This window comes from Glycine soja, chromosome 3 (genome assembly GCF_004193775.1).
Source record: "Glycine soja cultivar W05 chromosome 3, ASM419377v2, whole genome shotgun sequence".
Lineage (NCBI taxonomy): Eukaryota > Viridiplantae > Streptophyta > Magnoliopsida > Fabales > Fabaceae > Glycine > Glycine soja.
This window is the reverse complement of record NC_041004.1, coordinates 47,071,310-47,094,554: the sequence shown is the minus strand read 5'-3', so window position 1 is coordinate 47,094,554 and position 23,245 is coordinate 47,071,310. Positions and strand designations below refer to the sequence as shown.

General features: G+C 33.5%; 4 protein-coding genes across 8 annotated transcripts; 2 read left to right on the top strand and 2 right to left on the bottom strand.

Annotated features, from left to right (window-relative positions):
- Positions 1-794: 794 nt before the first annotated feature.
- LOC114407800 (phospholipase A1 PLIP1, chloroplastic-like) lies at positions 795-5,544 on the bottom strand. The gene is made up of 6 exons (XM_028371056.1): positions 5,341-5,544; positions 2,901-3,625; positions 2,218-2,745; positions 2,088-2,147; positions 1,552-1,968; positions 795-1,396 (listed from the first exon to the last, which is right to left on the bottom strand). Exons 2-6 carry the CDS (start codon positions 3,573-3,575, stop codon positions 974-976), a joined length of 2,103 nt encoding a protein of 700 aa, XP_028226857.1. The 5' UTR covers positions 3,576-3,625; positions 5,341-5,544; the 3' UTR covers positions 795-973.
- A 3,428-nt stretch (positions 5,545-8,972) lies between these two features.
- Positions 8,973-15,108, top strand: LOC114407798 (chitinase domain-containing protein 1). Of its 3 annotated transcripts, none has more exons than XM_028371052.1 (8): positions 8,973-9,266; positions 9,383-9,456; positions 10,609-10,689; positions 11,117-11,201; positions 12,496-12,593; positions 13,177-13,264; positions 13,906-14,257; positions 14,697-15,108. In XM_028371052.1, the coding sequence occupies exons 1-8, from the start codon at positions 9,048-9,050 to the stop codon at positions 14,942-14,944; spliced, it is 1,245 nt and encodes a 414-aa protein (XP_028226853.1). In that variant the 5' UTR covers positions 8,973-9,047; the 3' UTR covers positions 14,945-15,108. The 3 variants fall into 3 exon arrangements, with proteins under 3 accessions (XP_028226853.1, XP_028226852.1, XP_028226851.1); XM_028371051.1 differs by having other exon boundaries at positions 14,691-15,108; XM_028371050.1 differs by having other exon boundaries at positions 14,685-15,108.
- A 2,405-nt stretch (positions 15,109-17,513) lies between these two features.
- Positions 17,514-20,444, top strand: LOC114407796 (probable WRKY transcription factor 46). The gene is made up of 3 exons (XM_028371045.1): positions 17,514-18,181; positions 18,281-18,409; positions 19,390-20,444. Exons 1-3 carry the CDS (start codon positions 17,865-17,867, stop codon positions 20,030-20,032), a joined length of 1,089 nt encoding a protein of 362 aa, XP_028226846.1. The 5' UTR covers positions 17,514-17,864; the 3' UTR covers positions 20,033-20,444.
- Positions 19,443-23,245, bottom strand: LOC114407797 (putative anthocyanidin reductase). Of its 3 annotated transcripts, XM_028371047.1 has the most exons (6): positions 22,992-23,245; positions 22,739-22,905; positions 22,401-22,625; positions 21,521-21,903; positions 21,095-21,264; positions 19,443-20,040 (listed from the first exon to the last, which is right to left on the bottom strand). In XM_028371047.1, exons 1-5 carry the CDS (start codon positions 23,113-23,115, stop codon positions 21,129-21,131), a joined length of 1,035 nt encoding a protein of 344 aa, XP_028226848.1. In that variant the 5' UTR covers positions 23,116-23,245; the 3' UTR covers positions 19,443-20,040; positions 21,095-21,128. The 3 variants fall into 3 exon arrangements, with proteins under 3 accessions (XP_028226848.1, XP_028226847.1, XP_028226849.1); XM_028371046.1 differs by lacking the exon at positions 19,443-20,040 and having other exon boundaries at positions 20,971-21,264; XM_028371048.1 differs by lacking the exon at positions 19,443-20,040 and having other exon boundaries at positions 20,971-21,264; positions 22,401-22,622; positions 22,992-23,243.

Sequence of the window (23,245 nt, the reverse complement as noted above, 5' to 3'; positions counted from 1 at the left end):
AACAAGGAATTGCGGGTAGCAAACAAATTCAAATTCCCATGAGTTATGATCATGCTAGCTAATCTGAATGGTGGAGCATTTGAGGAGCAAAGGTGATCTACCCACTTTGTTTACATTTTTCCATCCAAGACTTAAACTTTGTGTTTAGGATGAGGATGCAGTACTCGGTGATTAGTTTCATTCAAGGTAATTTTGGACACAATTGTAACCCAATCAAATAAAATCACAATACTCGCTTTGGTTCAGAATCCACAAATTTTGGCAGCTTCTCATTCTCTTACAGTATTTGTTGTAGTGTAGGGCCTCTGCTAGATATTTCTTGAAAAATGTTATACGTCTAGTTGGTGAGATTATGATGTTATACGAAATGATTATGATGTTAAACAGTTTTGGCAGCTTCTCTTAAATGTTTATACGAAATGATTATGATGTTAATTTATGCTGAAAATAGAAATAATAAGAAACCCACCGCCTGTTAGTCTCCAGTTGAATCTCAGTCCAAAAGAAACTAACAGGCGGAGAGGAGATGGCATCTTTGAAACATTTTTCATGAGAATTAATAATAACTTGTTTACATTATTTATGTCATCAATAAGAACATTTTTCCTGAGAATTAATAATAATTTCTTTATATTATTTATTTCATCAATAAGCTAGGAAAAAAGCAATTATTTTTTAAAATAAACTGATATATTCTTCCATTAAAATACTACATTTGCGATTCTCAATGGGAGTAACAAGATAGTACTAGATTGCTTCATGCAAAAATCAGTAGACAATTTTGTTCTATTTTCTATAAGAATTATCGACATGTATATGCACAAGGTATTCAAATATGGAGTAATGGATACATACACTAGTTATTTAGGGATGTACATAGAATAAAATGATGTAGTTTGCTAATTAATTCCATGATTTTAATTAATTTGATCATGATCTGTGGGAACCTCAAAAGAAACGCTTTTTCTTTAAATTAAACCCCTGTAACTATCTCCTTTGTCCTCAAGCTGCATCTCTCCGAGTTCTGTTCATGGCTCCTAGAGTGTGGAGATGGTGATGTCAACAGAGGCCACAACTGATTAATCCTTTGCTTCCTCACTCTGCCGACGATAATCTTTGAATGTTTCCTCAACACTCCATTGATGGCTTTGAGGTAGTTGCTGGAGTCGTGGTCTCTTAGGATTGTGCCTTCTGAACCATATGCCGTTGGATCACTTAGTGTATCAATAGGGTGTGGTTGATTCAGGAAGGTTCGAAGAACACTTGGAGAGTATCCACATTTAGTATTGTCCAGGGCATAGAAGGCACTTCCTCGAGGGAGTAAAGGATGCGGAGGAGATGTCTTCTCATCGGGTTGGAGAATGAATATTTTACCCAGTGGTGAGTACAACAGCTTCTGAAAAACAAAAAAAGAATCCAAAGAAAATGAATGAATATCTTACTCATCAGTGGTGAGTATAGTTAAATTTCATAATTTAAATTAGGTATGTTCATTATGGGTTTATGACTTTTGTCCCACGAGGCCTTGCCAGAAAGATGATGCTTACTTACATTTTTTAGCAGACATGGATGTGACCGAAATGAGGTGTGTAAGCGCTTAAGGACTAGAGCTACATGGTTTGGGTAATTGCAGGAGAAGGCCCTGGGAACAATATCTCTATGCATCATCACACAGTGGATTTGGCTCTCATCCAGGCCTAGCTCATCGATTATTTGTTGCCCTCCACAGAATACAAACGGTGAGCCAAAAGTCACTATTGGTCCAAGAGTGGAGGGACTCACAACCTTGTTAGTCAATAGCATCAAATGAACCAGAAGAGAGAGACTACCCCCAAGGGAGTGCCCAGTGAACTGAAGCTTTGCACGATCCCCATGTCTCTTCAAATGCTCCATTATTTCTGGCATGAATTGCTTGTATATTCCTTTTGCGGCCTCATAAATTCCTCTGTGAACAAGTACGTCTGTGCCCTATAAGAGAATAATGGATCACAAGTGGTTTGGTGTTTTTATTACAAAATCAACATTTGAAAATTGCAACTGCACAATGAATGCAATGAATGTCTCCATGAAATAAGAATTGTTCTTACCTCGAATTTGGTGGGCTCAAAGAAGAGGTTTGCTTGCCAAGATGCCAGGGAGTCTGAGCCCTGCAACATAGAACAAAATATATAACCTTGTGGTAGAAATCAGGATAGCAAGGAGTGATTAAGGAATTACCTGAATTACAAAGCATCGAGTGTAATTGCCGGGATCATCACAAACAAACCATTCACAAGGTGAGGAATGAAGTGACTGGAGGTCATTTGCTGTTTCTTGTTTTTCCTTCTCCCCTGCTGCAACCACTGCTGTCATTGTGGACGCTGCAACATAAGCTGCAACCTCTGATTTGTAACCTCGCGAAGTGCCTTCTAGCTCTTCTCGCCCCGGCAAGTCTTCTCTTTCATTAGAATCTTCATTTTCAGTCTGTTGTGTGTCTTGTGACTTAGCAGCACGGTGCAAAAGATCCTTAGCTCGTAATTGGACATAAGAGGCTGCTGAGGCAGCAATATCATAAGCTAGTTTGATTTGAGGCTTCTTTGTATTATCTTTGTCTTTCTTTGATACATCTTGAGAGGCTACCGAGTCATCTACAGGAACGCAAGTGGAGTCCTGATTAAGTTGCACTTTTAACTTGGCCACTTCAGCTTTCTTCTCTAAAGAAGATGTTATAAATTGAAGGCTGTAGTATCTTCGCAAGTCCTTAGCCTGCAAAGTGATTGGCAGAAGTTGTTTGTTTGTGATTCTTTTTTCATTCATACATGGAAAGAGGAAAATAAAAAAACACACTCGAACTCTTATATTACTAATTAAATATGCAAGAAATCTGATAAATTATCCTACCATTGGGGGTGAATGCTTACCTTGATTTGGGGTATTACATAGGCCATGTTGCAGAGGAAAGCGAGTTGAGAGTATAGTTTGGTATCAGACCATGGCACTTGAACCAGAAAGCTTGAGAATGAGTCACGATCATATGTCACTTCCTGCTCATCTTCATCTTCACCCACCACACAAACATTGTCATCTCCATCCCCATCACATTCACATTCATCATACGTATTGTCGTTGCATATCGCATCTGTATTCATGCTTTCTTTGGGCAGTCTGTTTCTCCAATGTTTCTTGATTTCCATAAGCCTCTCTACCCAGTTGGCTCTATTCACTATCTCTTCCTTGCTGCTTTCTACCATGTTTTCCTCAATGCTTACCACCTTCTCCTCCACAACTAGATCATTGCTTGTTTCTGGGTCAAACAAGAAGGAGCGCAGTGAATTTGGAAGAATGGAGCCTGAAAATTGAAATGGTGAAATCCCCATTGGTTGATTGCTCTTAAGTTTTGGTGGCACTGATGTGGCTTGTACGCGATTGATGGAGCAACATAGGTGGTTGTCAGAATAAGACCTCCGCATAACGGCACGTGTGTGTAGTTCTTTGCTGGATTGCGAGCGGCGAAGACCGTTATGCTCTTTTGCAATGTCTACAGTTGCCGAGGTAGCTGCTGGAGAGGTAGGCATGGCAACTGCAGTGTAAGCCATGCTTGTAAATTTTTATGTCAGATATCTAGATCCTTCACTGTACTTGGTCTCTGTAGATTATGAATAATCAGATATCGAAGCTTGATATGTTGTGTTGTGGTCTTTCAAACAAGTCCAACGTATTAACATAAGATATTATAAGAAAACGGACAACAACCATTTTTCTTGTTATCAACGAGGACATTCTTAAAGATGTTGAAACTTCCAATACACTCGTAGTGAAATTAGTTTACCTATCAATGAACGCAACTCCTACGTTAAGGTATAGACGAAAGCATCGTTATGTGGTATGTGCTACGACCAAAGCCAAAACATAGTTAAGCTCGAGACCGTGCTTATTGGAAAAATAGTGACGATTCAAACCATTGGACCAGATGAATATGAGGGAAAAACATGTAATGTTCGTTGAATTCTATGATTCTGAATAAAGGCATTTACTAGCTCTCTATTTGTCGTATGTGCACATGGAGACAGTATCGGTTTATAAGGGTAGAAAAGTTAGCGAACAAGGATACGTAAAGAGGGAGAAACAAGTTATATTGTAGTTTGAAAATGAGAACAAAAGACATCCTGTATTATGAAAATTTAGGTTTGTCAAAAGTTATATATATAATTGAGTAAAACAAATTGTAAACCGATGTTACTCAACAAGTAAAATTATTCTTTAATTTGCAATTGCAAAACAATAATGTGATAGTATTCTTTTATGAAATGAAACAGTACCCCAACTAAATTCCTTAGTAAGGGTTACATCTAAAGTTGTACATGATTTTCTTGGAATTGTCGCATATTTAAGAGATCAAGCTTTCAACCGATATTGTAGGAAGGAAAATTGAAAAAGAAAAGGACTTCTTCCAAATTTTTTTTTCTTACAGACTTCCTCCAACATAAATACACTACTATTTTTTTCTCACAGACTTCCTCCAACATAAGTACACTACTATTAAATAATAAATAGTTGTATACCAAACACTATTAACCCCATCCACACACACAAAGTACCAAACAAAATAAAAGCACCATACAAGGTAAAGTACCTCGGAATTACCGATGTAATATTATATTACCAACATATTCTTCTCGTTAAATATATAGGCTGAGGCCTCAAAAAAGAGGGGGGGTGGCGTTGCTAGTACTTTTTTTTTGCCGGACTTAAACTAGATAAAAAAATTGAAAGTGCAGGCCAGACTTACTTCTTACCTACTTATTGTGAATGCTTCAATTCAAATAATGTATAAAGAAAGTGTAGTGTGTGCATAAAACTAAGGTATACAAATATAAAAATGATTTTAATAAAAAAATATCTTGCAAACCATCACTTGTTTAAAGAAGAAAGAGAAACTGAAGAATGAAAAGTAGTTTCATGAATAGTTTTTTTTAACAATAAAAAGAAAAACAACACCGACCAAAAGCCAAGGAAATTGAGGAATCACAACCAGAGTGCTCGTGTACGTGTGCAAGCATGAGATGCATCAAACCAAAATCCCATCAAAATTCTAAAAAAAATAATACCTATAAAGAGAGGGGGAGAAGAACTTTGTTAATTATAGCCATAAAATGAGAAAGCTTAAGATCAAAGGAGCAAAAGTACGTGGAATGTGGGAAGTAAATAACTGAAATGAAAATTTTAGCAACCTGATTCCAGTGTTTGACACTTGTTGCATGGTTAGGAAATTCAAGGAGCTGAACAAAAAATTATTCACAAGCACAGAGAAGAAGCAGAACAAAAAAAAAAAACAGAGAATATGAAAATGCATGTATTTACCCGGAGAGGCAAGTAAGCAATGAATGTACAGAACAGAACCACTATTGGCAAGAATATTTATAGTGCAACAATTGGTTACCAGAGACTCAGAACCAACACGGTGAATAAAATAATCTAATTTTTTTAAGTGTTCAGATCAGATGCAGGGACCTTTCTTTCTCTCTGTCTCTGATAACTACTCTGTGTGCATGTTTTTTACAGAAATATGTTTAGAAAAGTGGGGAAGAGAAGTGCTAATAAATGAGGGAAAGGACCATGAGAGAATATGCTCACGTGGGGTCCCTAAACTTCAAACAAAATAACTTTTTTCATGGACGAAAATACCCTTTTGATTTTCCTTTTTTCTCCATACTCTAGTTGTTACTAATGAGAAATCAAATACGAGTAATTTGTATGATAAAAAAAATAAGAGTAATTTGCGTGTGAGGGATGGGAAACATGATTAAGTTAATACTAAGATTTAGATTGATTTAACATGGAACTAAAACATACATTAGGGATGGGAAATCAAACGGGAGCAATATTGTTTCTTTTTATAAAATTATCTTATCAATTCTCTAAATATTTATAGTTTATAAAATAAGTATTAAGTAAAAAATAAATATACTAGTATGTTAAAAATATAAATATTTAGTATTTTTATTAATAAAAAAAGGAAAATTATTCATCCATCAGTATCTATCCAAAATTAAACATATGACACATCCAAAATAACACGAAGTGGACTTAGAAAGCAGGTGGGACTCGTAAAGCACAAAAAAGTAGGGGTAAAATGTCAAAGTAAAATTATAAAATGTATTAAATTTGCAAGTAGATTAGTCTACTCAAAACATAAATGCCACATTTGTTAGGAGCTTAGGCGGGGGCATTTTCGTCATATAATTGGAATCGGGTCCACATTATTATTGTTCATGACCACCTGGTCGCACGTGTAAAAAGAAAAAGAAATGAAAAACGTAACAGAACTGGTATGATTTGTTAGTGCGACGGCCAAATGTGCGGTTGCATGCAGCAGGGGTTGCGAGTGGCAGCCACATTTCTTTACACCGGTGGCGGCGCCCCTCACCACCTCTTTCGCCCCCAATTCTTTTCACGTGTCATTCAAACACCATTGTCTTTCGGTTTCATACGTGTTGCATTGTTGCATCATGCAACAGGAATTCTACAACAGTGACGATTCAACTTAAACATATATGATATTTTTCAATTCCTTCACCTCAATTCATTAACAATGTTACTTTAAATTTTTTTACTAGTTATTTCAAAATTTTCGTATAGTCTCTAGCGAGAGAGAGAGAGAGAGAGCCTCACTTCCCATAAAATGGATGGATCGATATTTTTTAGAATTAAAATTTCAGAATGTCTTGTCTCTCTTTTTTGTTACTAATGAATTGTAGCAAATTAATTATATATTGTCAATAATAAGGAGAGGTACGCCTTTAAAAATAAAAAAAAACGGAAACGTACCTCACATTTTCAGATGCAAAATGAGATGCACTATTTTCATCATTTCTGCAACTCAATTACAATTTCCATGCAGCTACTCCCTTTTATACAATTTTATAAAAAATGTCTTCCCTTAAGAGTTTTTGGTTCATTATGCATGCTTTGCTTCCACTCTCACAACAAATAGATCCAGATTTCAGGATAGGACTCGAAAATTTATCAATCTCGGACAGAGAAGGGGAAAAATGTTACATTCTTTTTTATCTCCAAACGAAGGAATCTCTTTTCCTATTTTTAAACGGACAAATGCTAAAAGATATCCAAGAGCACTAGTTAAACAGTTAAAAGTAAAGTAAATATATATATATATATATATATATATATATATATATATATATATATATATATTGAAAGACTTAAAATTGCATTCTTGATATTCTTTTTAATTTTTTTATGAAAAAACTAGTGTGCATGAGTCGGTTATTATTTTTTTTTATGGAATAGCCAGTTATTATGTTTTAAAATTCTAAATTTGTTATTTTAATTTATGTTTATTAAGTATTATTTGAAATTTATGTAACATAAAATGTAGTGTAATGATTACAGATAGTTAACTTAATTTAATTTTAGGAAAAAAATTATACATCACATTTGACGATTAAAAAATACTTTAAAACATAACTTAAATTACTTAACTACAAATATTAAAATTTTATGAAATATATAAGTCTTAATGTACGTGTGTGACATTAGACAAATTTTGTTATAAAGTTGAAATTGTAATAACAACTATTAATTTTTTTCAATTTTTTAGATTGTGAAAATATTGCAAGGTATTAAAATTAACTCAAATATACAATTGCAAAATATGTGGAACTAATCTGAGTGGTGAAATAGAAAAAAAAAAATTCTGATTGGATACTTGCCTTCGATGAGGGTGGTAGATGACTATAATGATGATGAAGCTTCAAATTATATGTAACTATTCATCTCACTTTTTTCATATCATAATTCATTTTGTTCTCCTATTTGCTATTTAATCTCATCCTCTCACTTTTATTTTAGTTTCATTTTAAAAATATAAAGAGGCATGGAATCGGAGTGCTTCTCCCTAATTTAAATAAAATGGATGGATTGATATTTTATTAGATTTAAATTTTCAGAAGTCATTTATGTTGTGAGATTAATATCATATTCTTTTATGGTTATTTGTGAAATTCATTTTTATATATTTTTTATTGTGTTTATGTTTATCTTTTTTCCGAACGTTAATTAGGTCTCATATTCATGTAAGTGATTCAAATAAGATAAATTTCATGATTTGAATTAGTAAAAAAAAGGTTAAAATTATGTCCTAAAATAAAATAAAAATATTATTATTTCAAAATTATCATTTTAATCCTATTTAAAAACAAAGAATAATTGTATTTTTGTCTCACATGGTAACTTGTGTATTTCAAGTTAAATATTTCACTTTATTTAATGATTTTTTTATCAGAATAAATATTAATTTTTAATTATTAACTATTAATTTTTTGTTAATGAAAAAAAAATACATAACTTTTTTCTTTTTTCTCTTTACCTTTTAGTGCAAGTTAACCTTGTAAATGTATTTGATAATCTTATAACTCTATTGTATCTAATGATTTGTTCTCTACACTACCATCAATATTAAAATTATTTGGACATTGTATTTCTTTTTTTTTTTCTTTCTAAATGATGGAGGACAAGAAATAAGAATTAAAATCTTCAACTATTCCATCATGCATCATCATTCATCACCCACTAAAAAAAATCCCATCATCATAAAATAACGAGATGAAGATAAGATTTCAGGATATGACCAAATACATCAATGAACTACTAGCATCCTCCCAAATGAAAAAAAAAAGAAAAAAACTACTAATACAAGGCATTATTAGGATTCATTGAAATCGATTATGCAGTTCAAACTATATAGCACAAGACAGTATTTTACTTAAAATAAATATTTAATGATAAATTGATCATGTGTAACTTAATTTAAAAATAATTTATTCTAAAATTGAATTTTAAAAATTATCATGATAAAATCATCTAATAAATTTAATGACATGATTCATTTATCACATTCTTTTATGATATTCTATAACTAAATTTGAATTTTTCATATTTGAAAGTCACCAAAATGAATGTTTATCTTTTTCTTTTTCTTTTCACAAATCGCACGATAGGAGGCACTACGCTGTCGTTTGCGGTGTTAGAAGACCTAGTCGGGCGTGATGGCGAAGAAGCGATCAGCCCCGAGTGGCGGTCGTCGGGAAAACCGAGCCGAATCATCTTCCCGACGGCTCAACTCAGCTTCCGGTCGCAGAAAACTCGTTGCGTTCTTCATCGTATCGTCCATCATCGCTATCGTCACTTATCGTTATCGCTTCAGACAATCTTCTCCTTCGCAAGGCCTTGTCACAACTCATGCTAATTGCCAACATATACTCGCCGTAAGTTCCGCCCAATTCTCTTCATTTTTTTTCTAATCAATATTTAGTGATTGTTGGTGAAGCAAATCTCCAGTTTTGATTTTAGTATCTAATGTTGTAAATTTATAATGGATTAGGAAAATTCAAAAGTATCAGGAAATTCGTCTCAGCGCCATTATACTTATCCTGTGCTTGGCTACATTACTCCCTGGTAATTTATGTTTTTTGTATATTAATTTTAGCAATTTCTTAGATGAATCATGAATTTGGTACTTGACATGCAATATTCTATGCTAAATAAGGAGCTAAATTTGTTTCACGTAATGTGATCTTTTATTTTTTCGATTATAATATGATAACATAAAAGAAGTCTTTGAGCTCTTGATTCCGAGTGTCAAGTGCTAATAACTTTAAACTGGCCATATCCGATCTTTGCTTAGGGTTGTGTGGTAATATGAATGAAAGTGCATTACTTTGTACATTATTGTCAAATGAATAATTCTGTACTGGTGGCACTGGCACCTGCATTGCAGGTGAACAGAAGATTTAAATTTTATATTAACACTTGATTGTATAATAATTTACTCCTAATTTGCATAAATTGGCTCAAATATCTCTATTTGTAAAGAAAACATTTTTAAAGGTCTTTAACAGTAGGAGGTGAGTGGGATAAATAAAGGGAATTCAGACTTGAGAGAGAATAGGTTTAGTTGTGGTGGTGGTAAGTTTTTTTTTTTTTTGAAAAAAACATTGAGAGATCATCAGGTGTATTAGCTATTTGGCTTTATACATTAGCATATAGATGAAACAGACATGTGTTCCTAATTCCTATAATGCAGTTCATTAATCGGCATGATTATTAAAATTTCAACTTTATGATTTTAGCTGGTTGAAACAAAGAATTATGTTAAGTAATTGATTTTCACTCAACCCTTGAGACTTTTAAAATATTGTTGATTGTTGATATAGGAGTATTAGTTTTATACATTAGCATAGATGGTAGAGACACATTCCTATGATATAGTTCATTAGTCTGCAGGATTCTTAAAGTTGCTATTCTATCTTTAATTTTAGCTGGTAGAAACAAAGAAGTACAGTAAGCAATTGCTTCATCCAACCCTTAACGATTTAAAATCTATTGAAATTTCACAATTTGAAAGTTATGGTTTTGATTGTTACAGTATTATGAGTCTTCTTTCTGGTAAAAACCACTTCATATCCTCTACTAAGTACTATCCAATTTGTTTCCTAACCCCTATCATTTTCATAGTTATATTGCTTTGTATTCATAGTGAAAATTCAATTTTCTGATCTATTGTGTCTGCAATCCTTTTGCATGTTCAAAAAATGTTAATTATGACAGGAATTCTCGAGGTTATGAATTGGCAAAAAGGTTCAACTCTAAGTTCACACATTTATCACCCATTTGGTATGATCTAAAGAGGTATGTACTTCAGTCCTAAATGACTTTTGAAGAAATAGATGGGTGGGGGCATATTTAAGACCTCTCAGTCCAAACTATCCTTGGGTCAGTTCATCAGAGCTTTCAAATGTATTTGCAAGCATCCAAAAATTTCTCGCAGCTTTAATTTTGGTTTCCAAAGTCTTGTTATTTTATTTACCCTTCTTTATACTACAAATTATGACCTGAGATGCCTTCCTTTTGGAAATGAAATATTAAGGGTTGATTTGAACTGACATCGCAGCCTCCTTGAGGGTCAGCAGAATATTTTAATCCTCATATATGTTTGCAATTTATGCACTACAATGAAATTCTAGTGAATACTTGATTATAAGTCCTTGGTTTTGTTTTTTTAGTGAGTTTTTATTATATCGCTTTATGGGTTTGCTTCATCAGTTGTTATTCGCAGCCAACAGACTAGCTTAGTTCTAGAGGGGAGACATAATGCTGACAGAGGATGGATCTCAGAGCTTAAAAAGGCAGGAGAAGCTTTGGTAAAATGAATAAGTTCTCTACTTTTAAACTTTTTTTCATTTCATCATATCCAATTAACTGCCCCTTTTTATCCAAAAAGTTATTGTAAATATCTTATTTTCATTTTGAAAGCTATTTACTTGATGACAATCTTAATTTTGGATTTGTAAACTAGAAAGTAGAGCTAAATTGAGGAGTTATGTATGGGTTAGCTAATGGGAGTAATGCTCGGTCAGTAGGATTGCTCTGTGCCTTGTGCTCAATCACTCCCAAATTAGTTATTAGACCACAACTAATCCTTTAAAGGTTAGCTCAGAGTTCAGACAGAATGTGACCTCAAGTCATCAACAGCTGACAATGAGATATTAGTTATATGTGTATTTTCCTTTAGCTTTGTTCCTTTGCTTCTTCTTTATAAGCACATTATTATCACTTGGCCTATAGCTTTGCTTCTTCTTTATAAGCACATTATTATCACTTGGCCTATAGCTTTGCTTCTTTATTTATATTTTGATATCTCAGAAATCAATCCTTTGAATTTCGATCTGTCTACTGCTACCACCTGTACACATAATATGGAACATGTTGAATGCTTAATGCTTTGTAAGTTTATGATGGAATGGAACCCATGTTATGCAGCTCTGGGCTATATATGTGTGTGTGTGGGTGTGGGTGTGATATTCAATTATAGTTCAAATTCATTTTTGTGTAATTAATATAATACAAAAGAAATGTGTGTGTGTGTGATATTCAATTATAATTTAAATTCATTTTTATGTAATTAATATAATACAAAAGAAATATACTTTTTTGTACGTACATAGGATTTATTTCTATTTTTTTGGCATTTGTTTGTGAAAACTATGTATAAAAAGTTAGATGGATCCTTTAATGTTAAGCTTTCCTACCGACTGGTGAGTTATGTGGAATGGCTGATGAGAGAAAAGAAAATAGAGAGGAGAGAAAATATGGACAACAGTGCATTTTCTTTTATTTGTTTGAAGAGAGAAAATTTTATTTTTAAAACCAAAAATTCAAAATTTTCTTTACTCCCATTCAAATTTCAAATTTTTTTCTCCCCTTATTTTCTTTCCTCTCAAGCAAACAAAGGGTAAGGTTGTCGCTTACTTTAACCCTCTTCCCAAGTAGTCTGATTTGGACCTTGAACTAGCTACAAATGTGACTAACCCTATTTTATGATATCATTAACTTGTCGAACCTAACACTTGTTTAATTGTCTTAGGTTTATTGTTATGCTTTTCTTTGTGTAACTACTGACCTCATCAAACCATCCATTTTTTTCATGGCATTTAGATTTTGCCTAGAGTTGTTCTGGAAGCATCACCAGCAGTGCTGTTGGGAAAGGAAAAACAAAGGAACAAAGCCATTAACCTTATAGTAACAGAGTGCAAGTAAGCCTCTAATTATTTTTCAAATTACCTGTTTTAGGCTAATGGCAGTATGAGAACAGAGTTATTTCCTGAATGCTAAAAAGGTCTTGTTTTTGCTTTTATAAGCTTCTCATGGTCTCTAATTTAGCTATACTGTTTTTTATTATCATCGACTGTGAGAATGAATGTTCGGATTTGTCTCTTGGTGCCTTCTGCAAAAGGAATTCTTGATATTGATATTTCTAGTTTAGGATGAAGTCAACTGACCACTCAATTGGTTAATGATGTTCAAACACTAATTGACTTGAATATTGGCGTGATTTGTTCGTAAACCAGGAATGTCTTTGCCAATAATTCCTTTTTCTTGTAATTTTCCCATTTTTTATTTTACCAGAACATGGTTTTGTGGGGGTATTATTGCTTTCTTTACCCAGCTAAAGGCTTTATGGTAGTGAGATTCTCTCCCTATAGCAAACCCATTACCCATATACTGCATGAGTATCAGAAGTTGTTCATGGAAGCAAGCCTTCAGATAAATCAGATCCATATATGAAGCACTCCCTTTGTGCTTTGATTTGCTTTTCATGTGAATGTTCTTCTGTAGGGAAATGGGATATGATGGTATTGTTTTGGAATCTTGGTCAAGGTGGGCAGCTTATGGTATCTTGCATGATCCAAGCATGCGGAATTTGGTGAGCATTTGTTCTATTGAATCTTTTACAGTACTTATTATACAGCGAAGTTATAATATGGAACTCTGCCTTTGATTCATGAACTAAGCTATAAAGACTTCTCCAATCTGTTGATTGTTTAAAGGTGACAGTTAAAACTATGAACTCTATTTCGGAGAACTCAACTAATCTCTCTCAGGTGAGACTATTGTATATATATTAAAGAAGAAGCAAGTACATGACAAGATATGACAGGATAGGGTGCAGATTGCAGCCCCTTGTACAGCAGAGAAAGAGTTCAAAATAAGAAAAATAATAAAACATATACAAAAAGCACATATTAATCTAACCACAAGGTTAGTCATTATATGGTTACATCACAATTGTTGTTGTTTCAGTAATGACTGAGATGGTTCCTTTCCCACTTGAAACATGGATCACATAATTAAGTTCTCTTCAATTTGGAAGCATACCATTACTATTTTTTCACCTTCATCTGTGACAGTTTTGTTCTTGATAACTCAACTCTATTAGCATGTATACATTGCCATGGGGAAAAACATTGTAAATTCATCCTTCATGTTTCTGTGAGACAAATGTATTCATTTTGTATTTGGCCACTCTAGTAATAGATATGGTGCATTCTTCTTTTGCAAGCACAGGCATTGCAGTTTGTAAAACAGCTTGGAGATGCACTGCATTCTATAAGCTCAGAGAAAATTAGTGGGCAGCAGCTGCAGTTGGTCTATGTTATAGGTCCACCTTCTGAGAAGTTGCAAGAGCATGATTTTGGTCCTAAAGATCTTGAGACTTTAAGTGAAGCTGTGGATGGATTCTCGTTAATGACATATGATTTCTCTAATCCTCATAATCCTGGTCCTAATGCACCTTTGAAATGGATTCAAATTGTTCTACAGCTGCTTCTCGGTACCTCTGGCAATAGAGCCCAAAGCCTTGCCCCCAAGATACTTCTTGGTATCAACTTCTATGGAAATGATTTCTCCCTTTCAAGGGGTAATTCCTTTGTTTCTTGTCTTCGTAATCCTTTACATGTTTGGTTGGAGGGGAATGAAGGAGGTTGGGTACCAGGACAATCCCTCCTCCTTCATCCTTTGAACTAAACTTGTAGTTAATTTCAATTTTCACAGTGGCACACACACACACACACATACGCACAGGGTGCTAGATCTGCTGAAGTGGTGCCTAACGGATCTCCACTAGGGGGGCCCAAGGAGGAGAAGGGGAATGGGAAAGGAATGTTCCATTAGGGCATCATTTATATTAATTCTTTATTTCTTGAGTGGAACATGAACACCCTTTTGAGCCATTCTGATACTTTGAGATCATTTAGAGGACTTACTATTCCTTTTCTTTTTTTTAGCTTTTATGAGGTATTATGTTGTAAAAGTTTATTTATTTTACATATTAGTGAAAGTTAAGAATGCAGATGCAGGGGGTGGAGCTATTATTGGGAGAGATTACCTGGCACTTTTGGAGAAGCACTGGCCTGAACTGCAGTGGGATAAGAATAGTGGGGAGCATTTTTTCTTTTACACTGACGACAAGGATATCAGGCATGTGGTATTTTATCCATCTTTGAAGTCAATTTCTTTGCGGTTAGAGGAAGCTCGTTCATGGGGATGTGGCATCTCGATCTGGGAAATTGGCCAAGGTCTGGATTATTTTTTTGACCTTCTGTGATAGCTTGTTATGTGTACTTCTTTTGTGGCCCATGCTAATGTTTATTCCTACGTCGTAATGTTGTGTATTCAGTATAATCGAAACGTACTTCAGTTAAATTGGGATTTTGTTTTTCAGAAATCTAGTTTGAGGAAATGTGCAGTTAGTTCACTTACGTGACAGCATAGAGGATATTTGAGAACGTAATAAAAATGCCATATAACAAAACACCAATAGTCCTATATTACGAATACAGGCCTTGATATACCATAAAATTGTCTATTTTTTTATTTTAAAATTTATTTTCATTTTGTTATTTCTTGATTTTAAAACTCATTTTGATTTCTAAACTGGTCATTCTTTATATATATGAGTGCATATTTTTTATCCTAATTATAAGAAATATATTAGTAATTATTATCAGAGAACTTTGAAATAGTTTTTTTAAAGAAAGTCAGTAGTCTGTTTTATAAATTAAGGATAAAATTTATATATAATATTATAAGTGTTTTGAATGATATTTCTCAATTATAATTGAATTTTGAATTTGATAATTTGTATAACAAAAACCAACAATAAAAATATACGTCAACTGCTAATCTATATATCTTAATAAATATGTAAATTTTACTTGAACTTTTTGTAACCTTTAGACTAAAATTTTAATTTTACAGTAGTCGTTGATTTGATTTAATTATATAATTTTTTCTTCAACACTTTTGAAAGGTTAAATCAAAACTTTAATTTCACAATAGTCGTCCATATATAATTTAATATGATGTAACATTAATATATAATTTTAATTAATATATAATTTTTTATTTTTATAAATTCAGACTTTAATAATAAATTAGTAATAATAATATATATAAATAATAACAATAACAACTTTAAAATTTAAATAATAATAACAATAAGATTTTTATTTTTTAAAACAATTATTTATTAATATAATATTATCTTTTGTATACTTATTAAATAGAAATAGAGAAAAATAATAGAATAAAACTTAATACAGTATTAATTTAAAATTTGAAAATTTTATTTTTAAAATAATATACACTGATTTATGTAGAAATAGAGAAAATTAATAAAATAAGAGAAAATGTAGTGTTAATTTAAAAGTTAAAAATTATATTTTAAAAATAATTATTCACTTTTTTATATATAATGATTAACTTATGATTATTTTTTTAAATGTATAGTAGAATTCCTTTCTTATAAAATATTCATATTATAAAAATGTAATAAACTACAGTTTAGCGCTGGAATCAAAATATCATTCATGGCAAATACAAAAGATAATTATTTAAATAACTTTTTTAATAAATATAATACATTATTTCTTATTTATCTACTTATTTGTTATTTTAAAACAAAATATATATGATAAGATATATTTTATCATAAAATATTATTTAATAATTTATTTCATAGTTTTTATGCTTAGTTATTAATTAAAATAAAATATTATGATTTATTTAAAATTTATCCACATATTTATAAAATCACTAATTTAATAATTCAAATTATTATAATATCTAAATAATTTAATAAACTGTTAACTCCAATGATAAGTTAAAATTTTGATGTATTCTAAAATGTTCAAATAAAATTTAAATATATGAAAAATTATTATGAAATTAAAATTTCAATCCAACAACTCTATATAAATTGTCTAAGTAAAATTTAAATTAGAATGGGACACGGTAAGCTATTTTAGTAAATTCAAGAATTCATAAAAGCACCTTTTTCCTTCGCTGCTAATTAACATTTAACAGATTACAAGACAGACACCTACCCAAGGCAGGACCAATTAATGGGGAGGGCAGGGATGGGATGAGACTCACGTAGCACATAAACATCAACCTAGGCAATGTGATGCACATTACATTACGTCCCTTTCTGTTGTTTAGTCCTATTCAACTCCAGACATGTCACTTGCTTTCAGCCTAAACCCTCGTAGATAAACTGTTCACCAAGTGAATTCAATTACTTAACCATCTATAATCCTTAATTAAGTAGTATGTTGTTGTTATTACTTAAATATGGAAATCTCTTTATGGCTAGTTGAATAATTACAACTGAGTAAATTCGTCTGTGGTTTAAGTCTGTGTGATAATTTTCATTCTCAACATGTCACTAGATTGTGCGCAAGTAACATTTCTGTTCAAAATAGGAAAGAAGATACAACAGAGAAGATATTGGATTGGGAATGATGAGGTGCAACAAAAGAATTTTCGGTCTTCTTTCCATGTTGTTGCTGAGTCCGTTCCATAAGGAAGAAACAACGCGTGAGGCTCTCTTGACCCACCCAAGGGGTTGGACTAGTCGTTTGAAAGGGTCAGCACATCAAATGAAAAGAAAAGATCAGTTTCACTCTCACTCTCACTTCCAAAGACTCGAAGTCATACTGAATTTAATTTCATTAAATAAAATCTCATGATCAAGTTTCACGGATGAAAAATGTGATTGTATGAAAATTTTTATACTAATAATGAGTCAAATTTTTTTATAGAAATAAATCATCATTAAAACTGATAGATATTTTCTATCAATAATATGATAAAAAGAGAAAAGAAAAAAAAAATAGAGTCAAACCTGTACTATTCTCTCCACTATTCTGGACCCACGTTGTGGAAAACTCGTTCAGTTTGGCTAGTCAAAACTATCTTCTTTCCATTCAAATTCCCACCCTTACATATATATCACTCTTCTTCTCACCTTCCCCAAGCAAGTCCTCTCGATCTGTCTATTTCACACGCACCTTCACTTCCACATTTGTAGCTTATATCTCCTCACTTAAGCACCCTCTTATTTGGCATATCAGTAGCTCACTTTGGCTTGTTGAGAGCAATTCAGCAACCACAGGCCTTAGCTGCAACTAAAAGTAGGAGAGCAATTCCATTGCCGTTGCTTGTTATTAGTTCATTTTCACAAAATGGAAGAGAGCACCAAGAGGAAATACACTAATCTGATCCATGAACTAATCCAAGGAAAGGAACTAACAAAGCAGCTCAGTGACCATCTGGTTTCATCTTCTCCATCATCCCATGAAACCAATGAATTGTTGGTTGAGAAAATACTTTTGTCCTATGAGAAAGCACTCACCATGTTGAACTGGGGGTCTATTGTGGGAGAAGCCAAAACCACCAGTCTCAACATCATGGATTCCCGTTGTTCTTTTACAAATAGTGAAAGCCCCAGAAGTGAGGTCGTGGACCGTGAATTTGAGCACAAAGCTGTCTTCAAGAAAAGGTAATGTCAGAAGTTACCAAGTTCTTGTTTCTTTGTGACTTGTTGAGGTTGTGTTCTGGTTTCAAATATCTGGGGCTCTTTTGAATTTGTGGGGTGCAGAAAGACCATGCCCAGATGGACCGAGCAAGTGAAGATTTGCTCAAGAACAGGACTTGAAGGGTCTTTGGATGATGGATATAGCTGGAGAAAATATGGCCAAAAGGATATTCTCGGAGCTAAGTTTCCAAGGTTAGATTGAAGCTCTTTTTCTCATTTAACTTTTTCTTGTCATAAATTAAACAAGTTTAATTAGCATTTTTTTTTGTAGGATAAGTTTATATAGTAATTGCCATTTGATTTCAATGTGACAGAATGGTTCACCCCTCTAACTTTATGACATAGAAGCATGAGAACATAGTTTAGTTAGTGCCAGAGGCCTTAGGTACCTGCTAACTGAACAACCACTGGCCAATTAGCTAATGATGTTTAATGAGGGAACTAAATATGCATGTACGATGCTCTCTTTCCTTATTTTAATGGTTATAGTCCCTCCAGTGTTTTAAAATGACTTGCAATCTGTAAACTTATCCAAAGGATCACGTCAGCTAGTTTCAAATGTATCCAAATTAGTGCTTTTTGTTAAATGTGTCGTGTTATATTAATGAGGTTATGCGAGTGGTGCAAGAGGGATGCATGCATCCGTACACTGGAGAAACCTGACACTCTTATAAAGCGGAACAACTTGTTGCAAAGTGTCATGTTGGATGTGGGTTTGGCAGCTCATGTGCTCCAATTCAGAAGTAAATGCAGTAACATGCTATTTGGCAAATTGCAATCGAATTCATAATGAGATAAGAATAGATCATTAATATCCATTTTTCTGATTTTTTTTATTTCTGGAAGTAAACTGTACTATAACCTTCACTGCAACTAACAAACTATTTAATATAAAAATTATAAAAGAATATAAAAAATACATAAATAATACAATTTTATGTATTTTAATAATTGTTTTTTAATTTTAATTCTTTAACCGTGCCTATTTGCCCAAAAAAATACAGGTTTCTTGTCCCACTTCCAAATCAAGCCATAAAACAAAAGGGGTTTTTATTTGGCATTCGGATTCGGACCATAATAACTTTGCCAATCTAATATTTATATTAATAACATAAAAATAAGTTATTTTCTAGTTTTACCGAAAAATTGACAACTAGTGGTTTGCATTGCAGAGGATATTACAGATGCACACAGAGAAATGTACAAGGGTGTCTAGCAACAAAACAAGTTCAAAGGTCAGATGAAGACCCAACAACAATTGAGGTGACCTACAGAGGAAGACATACATGCACGCAAGCTAAGCATTTAAACAAGGCATTCTCATCAAACATAAAGATAGGTTTGGGGGAAAATCAATTCCAAAAGAATCAACCACTTCTAGAGAAAACACAACAACAGAACCCTGAGGGGATTTTCACCTTTGAAACAGAGCTTAAAGTCAAAACAGAGGAATTGGAAACCAAGGAGGATATCTTCCCATGGTTTTCCTTTTCTTCTTCATCAATTGGATCAGAAAATGAGGATAACATGTTACCCGACACCATGATTGAAAACCATTTCATGGAAAGCTTTTCTCCTGTATTCATATCACCAGCGACTTCAGAATCAAACCCTTTCTGTTTGTCAGCATACGACTTGGACAGCACTGGACTATTATGCCGAAACATACAAACCTCAGAATCTGATATCACTGAGATAGTTTCAGCCCCAACTTCAGTCACCAACTCCCCAATCCTGGATTTGGATATCTTACTTGATAAGGGGGATTTTGACACGGATTTCCCTTTCAACATTCCTGAATTTTTCTCTTCATAAGAACTTCCCTGCAGTTCCACGTAGATAGTTAGAGAGAGTAAGAGCTAAGGACAGCATAGCCATAGTCTGTTCTGGATTAACTGGTGAGCCGTAGATCCTGACTATGGAAGGGTAATCATAAGTCATGTTGATAAATCAAGACAATGAATCATCCCTGTCATGCAAGTTTGGAGAGTTTTCCTGTATGTAATGTACCTTCACCTAGGATGTAATGCGTATATAATTTGTAGCTGTAGTCTACCGTTTTCTTACTTCTCTTGTAATTGGTTCAAGCAGGGTTGAAATTTCTGAAATGAATGAGTTTTCCTCTCATAGTTGTTATCTAGAATTTTGATTGTGATCAATGGTCAATGCATCATGTCATATGCCTTCTTTTAGCCCATCACTTAATGTTAATTGTTAGTTTGTATTAGTGGGTGGATTCGAATCTACAACCTTTCTCCCCTCTCTTCTCCCTTATCTATCAAGTCAACCTTATATCTCCATGATTTTGTATTTTCTACCCAATAAAATGACCTCTCTCTACCTCTCCACCTAATGGTATGTAGGATCCAGATTTCCTTAATATCACAGAATTCACGCATTGAGTCAATCATAACTGTTTGATGAAGATAAAACGGTTTACATTTAAAATCAAGTCATTCGATCTTCATCAACAGTATGAATTCATGACTGCATGAATGCATGGAATCCATTTCCCTGGTTATGTACTTGTCATAAAAGAATGTGGTACTCCTTGAGACCAGCTAGCAAAATGTGTGTCATGTCTCTCACCTGATTAAGAGTCAAAACAAGTTGTTTAAGTGATTCATCTGTTCAGCACAGTCAAATTCCATCAAACTGAGTCTTAGCCCATTATGATCCAGGTTTTCAACCCTGCTCAATTTTCCTATTTTTTTTTTTCTTTTTCTATTGGAAACTCTCATAGTCGCAGTCAATTCACTTTTCTAATTGATTTGAAGCCGAGTTTATTTTTTAATCATAATTGCGAAAACAATAGTAACAACAGTAAGATAGGGAGCAAGAAGAAATGAGGCAGACGCCTGGTGCATATTGTATTACAAGCAGATATAGCAATCAAGGGTGTAGATGGAGACTAGATATCACCCATCCTTCTTGCACATTTGATACAATCATCCAATAGCATCTTGGCGTCATATTTGTATACAAAGCCTTTGTCACACAGCTTTGTTGAGGCCCACTTGATATCCTTCTTCAGCCCATCTTCATATCTGAAATGTAATTTTCATATGAAAACCGTTAACAACTAAAAGGAAGAAAGCTAAATTTGTGTATTCTAAGACTACATAATCATGATCAGTTTTGATTTTAAAGTTATTCCATGGAAAATGTGCTTGTTTAACATTTGTTTTCATAAAAATTTAAAATTCTACCGTTTAGTCCTTTGTGTTAATTCTTTCAAAAACAAACAAACGAAAAAAGAGTGAGTAATAATAAATATAGTAATAACCAAGATCAGCCACTTACTCTTGTTTCACATTGAATTCTGGATAATGAAGAGCGTAATGATTAGCCATCTCTTCTAATGAAATATATGAACTTGCACACAAGAATCTTCCACTGATCGAGGTGCTTTCCATGCAGAAAATATGAGCTTCACAGACATCATCAACGTGTACAAGAGGAATTTTCCCCAACAATTCCTTTAGGAACTTGAGTGATATGTACGCCCTTTCATTCTGCATGATCTGAGCGATACAAACTACTCCGCTAGCGGGTGTAGAAGATAGAAGGGTGTCACCTCCCACTAGTCCACAAGTGAGTGTTACCACCTCCATTCCTCCACCATTTTCTTCGTTCCCGTAGCTCAGCACATGTCTCTCCGACAGTGTCTTTGAATAAGTATAGCCCTTCAAATATAAGATTAAGACCAATACAATAATAAAGTCAACATTTGGACATTTGTATCTCTGAATTGGATTTGGCTCTTGTAAAGGAGCAATGCTAAGATAAGTAATTTCAATCAATCGATGGTATTTTAAAACATTCCTAATCTATTATTATTCACGTGCACCTAATATCTATAATGTCAATAATTGATTTTCTCATTAACCACTGAAATTACTCACGTTAGAGTAACCGAATCCCTTGAATATAGATTAAGAAATGACTGTGTTGGGAAATTGGGGTGGCTTCTATCCTACCTTTAAAGATAAATTTACTTTAAAATCTCTCTAAGAAGTATATCCTTAATAAAGCTTATACCCCAGGCACATGGTTTATGTTACATGCTTATCTCTGATGCTAGTGTCCTCAAGTACGCAAAAAAAAAAAAAAAAATTACGCGGCCCTGATATCTGATCAAGGAGAACTATGAATCTAAATTCTTTGAAACTTGGGAACTAACCTTAAGAAAAGGATCGTCACGGTATATATATGCCAAGGAATCATTGAGAGGGGTCCAGCAATTTTCATCCATTGCATCTTTGAAACCGCTCCCATCTTCTTTCAATGGAGAAGCAGAAACAACAGACGCGGTGTAGATGAGACGCTTCACCGTCCCTGCTCTCACACAAGACAGGAAAATGCTTTTTGTTCCAGCAACTGCCGCTTCACTAGTATCCTTGTACTGCTATGCATATATATATTTATGACATGACTCAGGTACACATGTTAAAATTAAAATCTATTATACGTTGTTTTAAAGAGAGAAAGAGTGATATAATTAAGACTTAAGAGGCGAACCTGGGAGCCAGGTTCATGGATCATGGGAGTAGCAACATGAAACACAAACTTGCAGCCTTCAATTGCAAGGTCAAAATCATTTGGGTTGTAAATATCAGCTTCAAACAGCACCAGTTTTCCTTCTGATTGTGGAAGGCTCTTTAAGAGGCCAACCTTTGACTCATTCTCTGTTATTGCAAATTCAAAATCAAAATTCATAAGACAACAAAATTAACAGGCATATGTATAGAGAGAGAAATTATAGAGTAGTAACTCAAGTCTCTGAGAGTTGCATGAACTGTGTAGCCCTTGGCCAGTAGCTTCTTGATGAGCCAGGAACCAATGTAACCACTGCCTCCTGTAACACATACCTTGCACCCTTCTTCCCCCATTACCATTCATTCACTTTCTGCAGATACGTACACGGTACGCCACACTCACTTTCAAAATTCAAACTGAAATAGATTTCAAAGTGCAGGCTAGTTATGGCCTAACATATAGGTCCTCATCCCGAGAAATAGTGTCAAA